The 14,445-nt window shown below is 40.1% G+C and overlaps 1 protein-coding gene across 1 annotated transcript in view; it reads left to right on the top strand.

The window, feature by feature from the left end:
• SYNE1 (spectrin repeat containing nuclear envelope protein 1) overlaps positions 1 to 14,445 on the top strand; it is a 513,156-nt gene that overhangs the window by 300,024 nt on the left and 198,687 nt on the right. Inside the window, 5 exon segments of the mRNA XM_073627830.1 lie at positions 2,033 to 2,251; positions 2,448 to 2,713; positions 4,695 to 4,860; positions 10,947 to 11,102; positions 12,751 to 12,903. Coding sequence (XP_073483931.1) covers positions 2,033 to 2,251; positions 2,448 to 2,713; positions 4,695 to 4,860; positions 10,947 to 11,102; positions 12,751 to 12,903 — 960 coding nt within the window.

Genomic DNA, 14,445 nt, shown 5'->3' with positions numbered 1-14,445 from the left:
AATGAGTTGAGATACACACAGTGCAGTTCTCTTGTTTTGTGGGGCTCCACAGTAACAGAAGGCCAGGGATCCAGATTATTCTCCCTTCTTAAAATTAGGGAATATGGAAGCTTGTTTCATAATGGCAGTGAAGGAGAAGGGGTGAAGTTTGTCAGAGGATGTGTACATTTAAACTGTGGGGAAGCTAGGAGCTCATTAAGGGAGCAGAGCTCAGCAGGAGGTCTAATCAATAGATCAACCAAGAAAAATCTGAATCAACCCTTCTATGTACTGCCAGCTACACTCCTCTTCCTCCATCTGCTGCAGGGAATAATTTCAGGATGGAAAGCTGGGAAGGGCCAGTAAATATGTCATTTACCAGCCCCTTTCCTTTCTGAATGAACACAGTGATTGATTGGTACCATTTATAACTGAAACATTCATCACTGATTCACATGAAGGATGCGTCAGTTTTGCTCTTAAGTGCACACATTTGTCATTTATTCAATGTAGTGAAAAAGGATTTTAGCCTAATGCAGAAGTTGTTCTGATATTTTCAGCATAATTAGCAGCTAAGTGTTTTCCAGGTTCAAAGCCATAGCACAGCCAAAAGTGTGCCCCTCAGAAAACCTAGTGACTCGGTGAGTGAGGCTGGTTGTGCCAAAGAACCTGGGAGCAACCTCACTATTAGCACAGCTGAATGCCTTTTTCAAAATTCCCACTATTGCCTCCTTTACAGTGGTAAGGCTTAGGGCTGCCGGACCATGTGTTGACATCATCCGCTAGGTGGAGTGCTGTATGATGGTTTTCCGTATGTCCACTCTAGTGACTTTTCCTGGTATCCCCATTGTTAAATACTCAGACTTCCTTCCCTGAAGCGAGTCAGCTTTCTGAACTTATTCTAAAGACTCTAATAACTGCAAGCTTTGACCGAATAGAGCATCATGGGTGTCTAGTGTTGGTAATTGGTCTCCAATGAACAAGGCAGTTCAGCTCAAACCCTCCCTAAAGAAGTCTGCATCCTGTGGGTTATGGGACCCTTCCTTAACTGTCAGGGACATTCCCTCTAATCTCTCTTTAGGGGCTTGTAGAGTATTAGAGGGAATACCCTCCAAACCTAATCTCCCCCTCTCTTTGATTCTTGTTCCCATTCAACTTCTCTCTCTATTCCTGTGGGCTTCGACTCGAGGGTGAGACATCAAAAAAGTCCTTATGGACCAAGAAGTTCCTGACATGACCCCTCTTTCTCTTAGGTTAAATGGTTTCTGGGGAGGGACTCCACTTGCAATTGTGTCCCAATACCTGGTGCTTAGTCTAGTTCCCCAGAACAGATGGTCCCACTTCATCAAGGAAATCCAATGTGATTTGGCTCACTGACCTAGACACTATTGGACATCGCTTAGGTGCTGTAAACTGTTCACCTCAGGGAAAGTTGGCTGTACGGCCCCCATGATTTCTAACAGCAGTCCTGGTTGTAGATATTGTCATTATTTGCTAGAATTCCCTGAGACTGGAACATTATTTCAAGGGTTCTTCTGGGTTGAAAAGGTTGAGAAAGGCTGGTCTAGATGATGGGAAAAAGCATACTCCTACTCTCTTTTGCCTTGATCATTAATATCCTTTTGGGTCCCTAAGAAAAGTAATGAAAGGAGATGAGAAAGCAAAACCAAATAGTGTAGATATCACCTGACTGCTGAACACTTTTTGATATGATCATTCAATTAACATACACGCTAATATCTATCCAAAAAAGATTAGGAATGTTCACACATCCCATCGTTAACTATATCTTAGAGGGAAGAATAAAAGCTGCACAAAAAAATACAGTCTAGGAGATCATCAGTCCTCCCTAGCACCATGTAGCATGTTTGCCCTACCCAAATTCATGAAGATGTCTGGAAAAAAGGGATCTATGTGAACCTTTGGTGATTATAATGAGCACAATCTCAAAGATATGTTACAACCTAAAAAGAAAGTGAGAAAATTATGTTTTAACATTTTTCTTTTCTAAGTGGGTCCACCATTAATTAACTTTTAACCATTAACTTTCTAGACTTTGGTAACACTGGTGAATTCCTTCCATGAGAAAATCACATCTCTCGAGGAGAAGGCATCAGCAATGGAAAAACTAGGGGATAATGCAAGCAAAGCAACTATCAGCAAGTCAATGACAACAGTGTGGCAGAGATGGACCAGGCTCCGCTGTACAGCCCGTGAGCAGGAGAAGATACTGGACGAGGCTGTACAGGAGTGGAAGAAGCTCAGTGATAAGGTACCAGCTGTTGGTATGGAAGCTGTGTAACTGTAACTTTATAATTAAAAATTACTTTAACATAATAACATGAAACTGTTTTTGGCAGGTACACAATCCATTACTTATACTTCTGATGGTGGACAGATTTTTGATTTGGGTGTCTTCAGGAAGAGGTGTAAGCAGGATGTTTAGGCAGTCTGGTTTGTATTTTCAGATACTGGAATCCACCTTGGCAATTGATCAGCTTCAGGAACGCCTACCAGAGAGCTGCACAGAAAAGGCCTCGAAAGCTGAACTGATCGAGCTACTGGAGAACCATGAAACCTTCTCTCGCGAGTTGGAGCAAGAGTTCTCAGCAGTCAACCGGCTTAGACAACATGCGCTAAATAGCATCTTGCGAGATGTTGTATCTGAACCTGCTGCCTTTGAAGACCTGCCAGTTATTCAAGAAATTAAAGCCATGCTTGACAGATGTTCAAAGTAAGAAATATGTACTGGGAATTGTGGTTATAGCACATATTCATTTGAGGTTAAAGTAGATATTAACTCAGTTAAATCTCATAAAATCCTTAACATGTAATTTAAAAAAAAAATCAGTCTTTTTAAATATGCAGCTTTCGTTAAAATACTTCCAGTGATACATAGCAATCCTGGCATAAAGCAGCTTTTCAGACATGTCCTGTGATAGGGTGACGACACTATTCCTGTTCCCCAGCTGTCATCCCGCGTGTCACAATGTCATGTGCACCTCTGGTGGAGACTATAAGCAGCTGTGCCAACGCACATTACTTCAACATGTTCTGCAGTTGAAACTATCTGGAAGTTATACTATATGGAAGCTGATGCTGGAGAACATGCATGCCGCATTTTTAGCATCGAAGCGAACATGGCAGGATCATTTATAAAAATAGTTTGTTATATGCAATAACCCCTTTTTACAGAAGTTTTTTAAAATCAACTACAAAAATCCTAAAGCTGACCTTGCAGCACAATGGAAGGTCTTAATATAATACCCAGACCCCCTTCCGCTTTAAAAATTACCTATTGTTTCAAAATGTACCAGTCAAAAAAAAAAAAAATAGATTTGTACTTACATTACTCTCCACTTCTGCATCACTGCATGATATCAGTGTCCTTCTGGTAAGGCTCCTGTGGGCAGATTCTGGTTAGATTCTTCTTGCACGATTTGGGCTGTTCAGTGTTTCCCAGGAGGTAGCCAGAAGAATTGTAATGTCTTTCTTGCTTAGGTGACCCTGGTGGAAGACAGGGGGAAAGTAAATATAAATCCAGTGTTTTTCTGTACAAGTACATTTTGGAACTACTAACAGGGGTGATTTTTTTTAAAAGGGGATGGAGCCTTGATAATAAAAGCATATCTAGCTTTTTAATGCAAGGTCCACTTTAAAGAGGATGTCTAGCCAAAAAAAAGAGTAAAAGTCAGCAGCTACAAATACTGTAGCTGCTGAATTTTAATATTAGGGCACTTACCTGTCCAGGGAGCAATGTGGGCACCCCAGCCAATCTTCGAATCGACTCCCGTGTGTTGCCACCGACATTCCTGGTAAGGGAACCAGGCAGTGAAGCCTTTTAGCTTCATTCCTGGTCCCCCACTGCCCATGCGCGAAGCGTGAAGCATGCTGCGCTTTCCAGTTGGCCCGGAGGCAGGGGAAGGAGGGGGGGCGAACTTCTGGGAGATCGGACCACAGCCGGAAGTGGGGAAGGGGACGTGTCATAAACGGGTCCCCATTCCCCCCTCCCCCCTGAAAAGTGCCAAATGTGACACCGGTGGGAGGGAGGAAGCATATAAGTAGAAGTTCCACTTTTGGGTGGAAGTCCGCTTTAAGCATACATATAAAGTATTTGTGCCATGCATACACGCAGGACTGAAGTTAATTTGTGTTCAGTTTTTGGGTCCGCTTTTGTAAGGCTCATATACACGGGCTTTTGTTTGAATGTTTTGTGGCCACACAGGTTAATGTGAATGCAAAAAGCAAGTGGAAGCAGATCAGATGCAGCTCAAAGTAAATCCTTGAGGAACTGCAAGTTAATACAACTTAAAGGAAACAAAACCTACTGCATGTAGGCTTATTTCATTTGAATGTCTTATTTCATTTGAATGAGCCCTTATTGTGACTTTTCTATAACCTGAAATTTTAGAGACTCATTTTATATCATTTAAATAGCTAAAGATCTTATAATTTATACTTGTACGCTAACAAGGGAATAAATTGCTAATAAATCAAGAGAGAGCACCACCTGAAGTGCAGTCACACTAGACTTCAGCCTATGTGGACTTTCCACAAATCTGGTACATCCTCAGGTCAAAAATAACCCCCAGCTTAATCACTGGTTTCCTATTTGGGTTTCAAATAGCTATTTTAACAGCGTATACACAATTGTGAAAAAGGAAATTGTACATAAATCATATTTCATGCTTTTCATTGATGATGGTTTCTTTAAGTATGCAACAGAAAGTAAAGAAGAGCAAGAAGCTTGTAGAGCAAGAACTGAAGGAGCGGGAGGATGTGGAGAAAGAGCTGAATGCAGTTAAAGCCTGGATCAAGGACACTAAGGCCAATCTACTGAACCCTGCATCAGAAATGGACATGCAGATAGAAGACTGGCAGGTATCTTATTGTGGGAAAATGAATGCTGAAGTTTAAATCTCTTATATTTTGCCTTCTCTGGTTTCTTTATCCACATGAACACGCTAATGATGTAAAATAGTTCCTTTTCAGTACACATTTCATTTAAAGCCAAGTAATGCTATAACTGGGTCTTTGTGGTTCTTTATGTGAGTTTCAGGGCTGGTGAGAGGGGCTGCAGGGTGCAGTACAGTTTTTCCTGAAAACATCACCTTGCCTCAGTTTGCCTGTCAATACCCCATTCCTGGTGCAAGCAATGGGATGGCATTTGGGAGATGTTATATAAATATCAATGCCTTGATGGGTGAATGTGAGTCTGAATGAGTGGGTCCTAGAAAGGCTGTATTTGCAATCAGACCGTTCTAAGTAACACCCACTTGTGATGCTGAGCTTCTAGGATTGAAATAACTGAACTCAAATGAATGAAAGGGATGGACCAGAGACATTAAAACTGGAAAGAAAAGGGCTAGGTGGTTCTAGATGTCCTCCTGCCAGGAAATAAGGCAGGCTTTATCTGACTTCCTGTAGCTTTTATTGCACATTGTGGGAAGTTTACATTGTACAGTGAAATTGGACTAAGAATTTCTCAGTACAACTGTGCAAGACTAAAGGTAAGGCTGATTTATGTGATCAGCCGTAATGCTATTACCACTGGCAGGTAAAGTGAATACCAACGATTATCTCATTACACTGGCACCTGGAAGTGGGTGGGATATATTTAGCAGCAAGTGAACATGTTGTCCTTAAAGTTGATGTGTTGAAAGCTGAAAAAATGGTCAAGCGTAAGGATTTGAATGACTTTAACAAGGGCCTATTGGTAATGGTTAGAGGAATGAGTCAGAGCAACTCCAAAGCTGCAGCTCTTGTGGGAAGTTCCCAGTTTGCAGTGGTCCTACCAATAATGGTCCAAATACGGAAAACAGTTAACAGTATCATGGGCGTCCAAGGCTCATTGATGCACACGGGAGTGAAAGTTAGCCTGTGTAGTATGATCTAATAGAAGAGCTACTGTAACGTTAATTGCTGAAAAAGTTAATGCTGGTTCCTATAGAATGGTGTCAGAACACACAGTGTATCGCAGTTTGTTGCATATGAGGCTGTGTAGATGCAGACTGGTCAGGGTGCCCATGCTGATCTGTGCTGTGCAGAAGACTCCTGCGCTGTCAAAGGAATCCTATACTAAGGGGACACTGCTGCAACACACAAAACTGCTCCAAAACAGATAAAACAATAAATATATTAAGAGGGTGGTGGCTGCGCTGTGATAGAAAAGGAAAGGGAAGGGGGTGGGGGTAGGTAAGGGGAGGGGGGGGGGGGGGCTATACTAGATGGATCAAATGACCTCCGTTATAAATAAATGATGTGGAAACGAGATCACAAATGCAAATGTATGAACAAATAAAATAAAAAATAAGCACAAGCAAATATCAAGGAATAATATATCCCAAATTCCTGTGATCAAATCTAAATGAAAATACAAATAAATGTATATCAGCAACGTATGTGCAAGGGTATGTGAATCTGCTAGAGAAGGAGCATAAATCCGAAATCTATCGTGATAACATGAAAAGGTGCTCCAATGACATTACTAGAACCATGTGTATAAAAATAGAATATAATATACAACTAATAGTTAGGTCCACACGTGAATAATAGACAATGTGAATACAAAGTGGATATAGGTGTCCATAAAAATAGTCCCAGTGATTGGTGTTGGTGTCCCGCCAACACTTGGCGAAAAAATACCATAAAAATAAAAAATGATAATAATAAAGATGACAACAGTCCCACCACCAGATGTAACAATCCTGGATATAGATAAGGTGTTGATGAATCAGGGGGAAGGAAAAAAACAATGTGCTGACAGGTGGGGGCACCTTCGTGTTCCCAGGCCCCTTACCTTACAGCTGTAAGGTATACAGCATATGCCGAGGAGGCCCCACAGGCGGGGGAGTCCAGCAATCCAGCAGATGACGTTGGTTGGTGATGCCGTGTATCATATATAAAAAACAAAAAACGAGTGGTATATGGTATGATACCGTTTGATGTAAAGACACAGGTGGGAGAGAGGGAGAGGGGGGGTTGCACTCACTTTTGGACAATGAGCGCACGCCTCAACCCACGAACGCCGAGCTCGTATAATCCCAGGCTCTGAATCTTCTGAGGGACTCTCCCCGCTTCCAAATCCACCACCCGTTGTGCAGAGTTGTTTAGTGCGGTATATAGGAAACAAAAACCGCACATAGCATAATCCCGTATGTCATATACTTTATTAAAACATTCCTAAAATTCGTACACTTACATTTAAAAACAGCTGGGGGGTAAAACATCCACGAGCGCCGAGCTCGTCACATCCAGCTAGTGTGTGGCAGAAGTCCTCTGAAGAAGTCACGTGACGTGACGATACGCGTCAGGAGCACAGGACGCTGCCACACACTAGCTGGATGTGACGAGCTCGGCGATCATGGATGTTTTACCCCCCAGCTGTTTTTAAATGTAAGTGTACGAATTTTAGGAATGTTTTAATAAAGTATATGACATACGGGATTATGCTATGTGCGGTTTTTGTTTCCTATATACCGCACTAAACAACTCTGCACAACGGGTGGTGGATTTGGAAGCGGGGAGAGTCCCTCAGAAGATTCAGAGCCTGGGATTATACGAGCTCGGCGTTCGTGGGTTGAGGCGTGCGCTCATTGTCCAAAAGTGAGTGCAACCCCCCCTCTCCCTCTCTCCCACCTGTGTCTTTACATCAAACGGTATCATACCATATACCACTCGTTTTTTGTTTTTTATATATGATACACGGCATCACCAACCAACGTCATCTGCTGGATTGCTGGACTCCCCCGCCTGAGGGGCCTCCTCGGCATATGCTGTATACCTTACAGCTGTAAGGTAAGGGGCCTGGGAACACGAAGGTGCCCCCACCTGTCAGCACATTGGTTTTTTCCTTCCCCCTGATTCATCAACACCTTATCTATATCCAGGATTGTTACATCTGGTGGTGGGACTGTTGTCATCTTTATTATTATCATCTTTTATTTTTATGGTATTTTTTCGCCAAGTGTTGGCGGGACACCAACACCAATCACTGGGACTATTTTTATGGACACCTATATCCACTTTGTATTCACATTGTCTATTATTCACGTGTGGACCTAACTATTAGTTGTATATTATATTCTATTTTTATACACATGGTCCTAGTAATGTCATTGGAGCACCTTTTCATGTTATCACAATAGATTTCGGATTTATGCTCCTTCTCTAGCAGATTCACATACCCTTGCACATACGTTGCTGATATACATTTATTTGTATTTTCATTTAGATTTGATCACAGGAATTTGGGATATATTATCCCTTGATATTTGCTTGTGCTTATTTTTTATTTTATTTGTTCATACATTTGCATTTGTGATCTCGTTTCCACATCATTTATTTATAACGGAGGTCATTTGATCCATCTAGTATAGCCCCCCTCCCCTTACCTACCCCCACCCCCTTCCCTTTCCTTTTCTATCACAGCGCAGCCACCACCCTCTTAATATACATGCTGATCTGTGTCCGCAGCTAAAACACTAGGCATGTGAGCCTGATCAATGGAATTAGGTGGTCTGGTCAGATGAAATGAAATCATATATTCTTTTACATAATGTGGATGGACAGATGTGCATGTGTCGTTTACCTGGGGAAGGGATGGCACCAGGATGCACCATGGGAAGAAGGAGTGTGGAGAATAGGGCGCTCTGGATAACAAGGAGAATTTAGCAAACAGTACATGACTGGCTCTTGAAAGGTGATTAATGCACCACAGCAGCACTTCAGAAGAGGGAGGCAGACTCTATAGGAAAAACAAAGCAGAGAAGAAGGTGCTTCTAAGTGCAGTAATATGCAAGAAAAAGAGGGTTTGGGACTTTAAATGAGGTAGGTCTAGCATGGCTAAAAGATGAGTCAATGTAAGAAGACATGTTTTATTCATTACATTAAAAAAAACATGACATAGCAAAATAAGTACATGCATGGTAAACAAGCATATAAATCACATATTAACCGGCTATTCATAAAAAACAATCATAGCAACTTAGAGATGAGATATTGAGGTATAAGACAGTTGTTCATCATAAACAATTGCTTGAAAAGCAACATGGTGGGGTAACTTGGGAGTGAATGAAATAAAACCTAAAAAGAAAATGGTGCATCAAAATTGGCCCGACGCACGTTTTGTGGTTTCATACCACATCAGGGGCAAGTGCACCAATGCCTGTAAAAAAGCATAAATAAAAAGATATGGTCCAATGTTACACCCAAACACGAGGGTGTGGAAGAGGGTGTGGAGAATAGGGCGCTCTGGATAACAAGGAGAATTTAACAAACAGTACATGACTGGCTCTTGAAAGGTGATTAATGCACCACAGCAGCACTTCAGAAGAGGGAAGCAGACTCTATAGGAAAAACAAAGCAGAGAAGAAGGTGCTTCTAAGTGCAGTAATATGCAAGAAAAAGAGGGTTTGGGACTTTAAATGAGGTAGGTCTAGCATGGCTAAAAGATGAGTCAATGTAAGAAGACATGTTTTATTCATGACATAGCAAAATAAGTACATGCATGGTAAACAAGCATATAAATCACATATTATTAACCGGATATTCATAAAAAACAATCATAGCAACTTAGAGATTACATATTGAGGTATAAGACATTTGTTCATCATAAACAATTGCTTGAAAAGCAAAATGGTGGGGTAACTTGGGAGTGAATGAAATAAAACCTAAAAAGAAAATGGTGCATCAAAATTGGCCCGACGCACGTTTTGTGGTTTCCTACCACATCAGGGGCAAGTGCACCAATGCCTGTAAAAAAGCATAAATAAAACGATATGGTCCAATGTTACACCCAAACACGAGGGAGACTATATATGTGTAAAGGAGGGGAGAAATGAACTCATCCCATTAAGTACATGTCAATTAAGTCTATACCATGTGAACATGAAAACTGGTGGCTTTCTGATTTGTTTTCCCAGATAGGTGAACATTTTGTAGAGTATGATGAATCTAAGGATAGCGTTAAAAAAGGTTCTCCAGAAACTTCAGTTACCTATGAGGAAGGTGGGGGAAGGGCACTTCAGTGAGTTATAGTTGGTGATCTTCCAAACTGTAATCTAGACTAAAGGTTCTTCCAGGGAATATTATATGTGCTTTAGTAGTGTATGTTTAGTATATATATATATATATATATATATATATATATATATATATATACACATGGTTTTGGCTTTTTTTTAAATCCAAACTAAGCTGTTAGCTGACAGTTTTTGTTATAAATTTGATGGTTTTGGTGCTTTGGTGCTTGGCTCTCTTAATGTTTAGTCTGTCTACTTTTCTATTTCCTGAATGCAAGCCATTAGCAAGTAGTTTGTTATATATAAATATTATGTCAATCTAAATATTTTTAGCTTGTACATATGAATATAGACAATCACATTTAATTACGTTTGATTAAACATTTAGGCCCCATTCACATATTGCTTAGTGGGAACGTGGGTTCCCACTAGCGTTTTAAAAAGTGCGATTCACATACAGAAATGTGTGTATCATGCATAGGGTAGCCCATTCACTTGGATGGGCTGCCCTATGTGCGTTTGTCACTCCAAAGAGTTTCAGAGATCAAGTTTTGGCCCTGAGCCAGGATCGATTTCACACTCACGCTTTACCAGGATTCTTGCTCGTTTTGTCACGTCACAGTTGAAGCTAAATTGTGTTGCATTTGCCTGTCCATTTTCTGACACGATTTGGAATCATGAGTAAAATCACAGCGACTGTCCAGGATTCCAAATCACCCATATATGAATAGAACCTTAATGTGATATCTATGCGGTTTTCATTTCCTTTTATAAATATTGACAATTCTTTGAATTTGTAAGATATTGAAACAAACTATGTGCATAGCAAGTCTGCATCCCTGTATGACCCAAAAGGTTCTACTTTCAGATTGTGATAAACACTTTTATATATTTAAAGAATAACATTATTGCATTATAAAATATTCAAATTTTCATTTTTCTCAGAGTTTGCAGAAAGAATTAAATTCACATCGTCACAAAGTCGAGAAATTGTCTGAAGAGCAACAGAACAAATATTTGGAGATGTATGCAATTCTACCATCTGAACTCTCTTTATTGCTTGCTGAAGTGGCATTAGCACTGGCAAATGTAAATGAGGAGGTACGTCATATGCTATGTGTTTTAAACGCAATACAATTTTTTCATTCTCACTAATGGAGGTTCATATAATTTGGTGTGCCTAAGTAGTATGGCAGGCTAACATTCCCATCTCAGGGTCTGGCCCTTGGTAGGAAGAAAAATTAATTGGGTGCCAGTTACTTTAGTTTTTATTACCTTTTTTTTTGTTCAGTTCAATTCTAGGAGAGAGGGTTTAAGGGTCCCCAAAATCATATGTTTTTGGTAGTAGCACAAGAAGTAGGCCCTTTAGGGACAGCCACCTGGTAATTGCTGGCCCTGTGAGAGCAGTTAGACAGACCTTTGACCCTGTAAGAGCTGTCACAGTCTGTCCTAAGTTTCAGTGGATTCATCTATAATAAATCTGGCTCCTGACTCTTTAGAGCAATTGGTGGGCGATAAAAGTCCATACAGTAACTTCTACCCAGCTACTCTGTGATACTGTTTACCAAAAAGATTCTCTATAAATCCAACTAAATCCAGATATCCACTCCAACAGGTAGTTCCCTGGACCCCTGGAATATGCCCCATGATGAGATAAGGCTCAAGTGGAGAGACGCCTTAAACATACATCCTCTCTAGACAGAAACCTGGGTGGTAGAAAGGGCACCGTGGAAAGGTGACCTAAATTATACCAAAACTATACCTCTACCTATATCTGAATAAGGACCTCAGAGATTGGTTGGGTTAGATACATATTCATAATATGAGTGTTTGTATTTAACACTCTAATTACTGGAGCCCCCTTTACAGTAGAGCTGGCATAGATGGGTCCAATCTCGGGGATCCATTGACCTACTTGAGTACAACCAGCAGGTCGGATTTGTAGCAGGCAATTATTGCCAGTGGCTATATCTTCTAGCAATACCCACTATGTTCTCCAGGCAGGGATGGCTCTCTCCCCCCCCCCCCCCCTCCTCCAGCTGGCAGAACTCAATAGCTCCACAGGAGGGATTCTCTCACTGACTGTTTTGATGGTGGGAATTAGGCAATTTTCTTTTTTGCAACCCGTTGTTGCAGGAAAGAAAATCATATAATTTATGGCCTGCCTAACAGGCAAAAGCACTTAACCTACTGAGCTTAGGAAAAGGAAAACGTAGACAATAGTTTAGGCTAGCAGCAATCAAATTAAATGGAATTAGGGAGACAACATCATAAGCAAGGGTCCCTACACAATCTACTACTGCACTCTATTGATTCTATAGTACACTGGTAAGTATTTTTTAACATAGCTCCAATACAAGACATAGGGGCACATTTATTTAAAATGTGTTTTTGGTCTGTGTCTCTGGAGCATTTCCTGCATTGTCAGGAAGGAAGAGGAAATCTCCCCAATAAAGGACATAAACGGCACTAAAAACCTGTCAGATGTTCTAAGCTGCCTTTGCTGTGTCCAAAATGAAATAAAAAGTTATGATTGGAGTTAGCAGAGAGGGGAAGTGTAAATGTAGTGGACCACTCTGAGCCCTCTCTTATGGTTAATGTTCAAATCTTTACATTTAGCACACTAACAATATGGAAGCATACGTTTATGATCTGTAAAAGACATATAAATGTCACTTTAAGATGAACACTTTAGTATTATTAATGCTCAACGATACACTATACTTTTTTTGCAATGTCCATCCTCTAGATTCAAATGAAGCAGAAAGAAGCACAGCAGAATCAAGTGCTGCATCAGGAGATGAGTCAGCAAGCTACAGAAATTGAGCAAGAGTTGAACATCATTTTGGAAAAACTGAAAGGGAAAGCAAGTGATGTGGCTCAAGCTAAAAAAGATCACAAGGTATGTAAGGTCAGAATTCTGTGTTGACTTGCACCTCAAATGCAAATGATGTCTCATGTATGTGCCAACATTCCTCCCTTCTCTGATCAGGAGAGACAATTATCATACTTTGGGGTTGATTTACTAAAACTGGAGAGTGCAAAATCTGGTGCAGCTGTGCATGGTAGCCAATTAGGTTCTAATTTCGTTTCTACAAGAAAAACAAAAATGGAAGGCGCGCACACCTAGTGCATTACCAATGATAATTTAATGGTTAAAAAATTCATAAAAGTGGGTACTCACAAAGTGCAACTCTCAATAAGCTTTAAAAACACACAGTGTATGGACACGTACAGGACCATAACATGGGGTAAAGCTGATGCGTTTCGGGGGTGCACCCCCTTCCTCAGAGCTAGGCTTATCAGGACCACCATGGGCAAGCGTTTTTATAGGAAATGATAAGATTGAGAAAAATTACAAATAAACCCCACTCCCGGAAGAGACGAGGAGGAAGAGAAAAAAAAAACATATATATTAAATATTAGATATCTAAATATTCCATTATATGTACACACATATATGATATATATAGATCTATCTATCTATCTATCTATCTATCTATCTATCTATCTATCTATCTATCTATCTATCTATCTATCTATCTATCTATCTATCTATCTATTTATATTTATATATAGTATATCATTATTTAATGGCATATATATATATATATATATATATATATATATATATATATATATATGTGTGTACATATAATGGAATATTTGGATATCGAATATCTAATACTTAACCGCTTCAGCCCCGGAAGACTTTACCCCCTTCCTGACCAAAACATTTTATGTGATTCAGCACTGCGTCGCTTTAGCTGACAATTGCGCAGTCGTGCAACGTTGCACCCAAACAAAATTAACGTCCTTTTTTTCCCACAAATAGAGCTTTCTTTTGGTGGTATTTGATCACCTCTGCAGTTTTTTTTTTTGCGCTATAAACAAAAAAAGAGCGACAATTTTGAAAAAAGCAATATTTTTTACTTTTTGCTTTAATAAATATCCCCAAAAAATATATTAAAAAAAACAAATTTCTTCCATAGTTTAGGCCGATATGTATTCTTCTACATATTTTTGGTAAAAAAAAAATCGCAATAAGTGTATATTGATTGGTTTGTGCAAAAGTTATAGCGTCTACAAAATCGGGGATAGATTTATGGCATTTTTATTGTTAATCTTTTTTTTTTACTAATAATGGCAGCAATCTGAGATTTTTATTGGGACTGCAACATTATGGTGGACACATCGGACACTTTTGACACTATTTTGGAAACATTGTCATTTATACAGCGATCAGAGCTACAAATAGCCACTGATTACTGTATAAATGACACTGGCAGGGAAGGGGTTAAACGCTAGAGGGCAATCAAGGGGTTAAGTGTGTCCTAGGGAGTGAATCTAACTGTGGGGATGGGCTCACTACAACATGATAGAGATGACTGCTCCCAATGACAGGGAGTAGTAGATCCCTGTCATGTTGCTATACAGAACAGGG

Source organism: Aquarana catesbeiana, linkage group LG04 (genome assembly GCF_042186555.1).
Source record: "Aquarana catesbeiana isolate 2022-GZ linkage group LG04, ASM4218655v1, whole genome shotgun sequence".
NCBI classification, from domain to species: Eukaryota; Metazoa; Chordata; class Amphibia; order Anura; family Ranidae; genus Aquarana; species Aquarana catesbeiana.
Note: the sequence above shows the minus strand (reverse complement) of the source record. Positions and strands in the feature narration are given on the sequence as shown.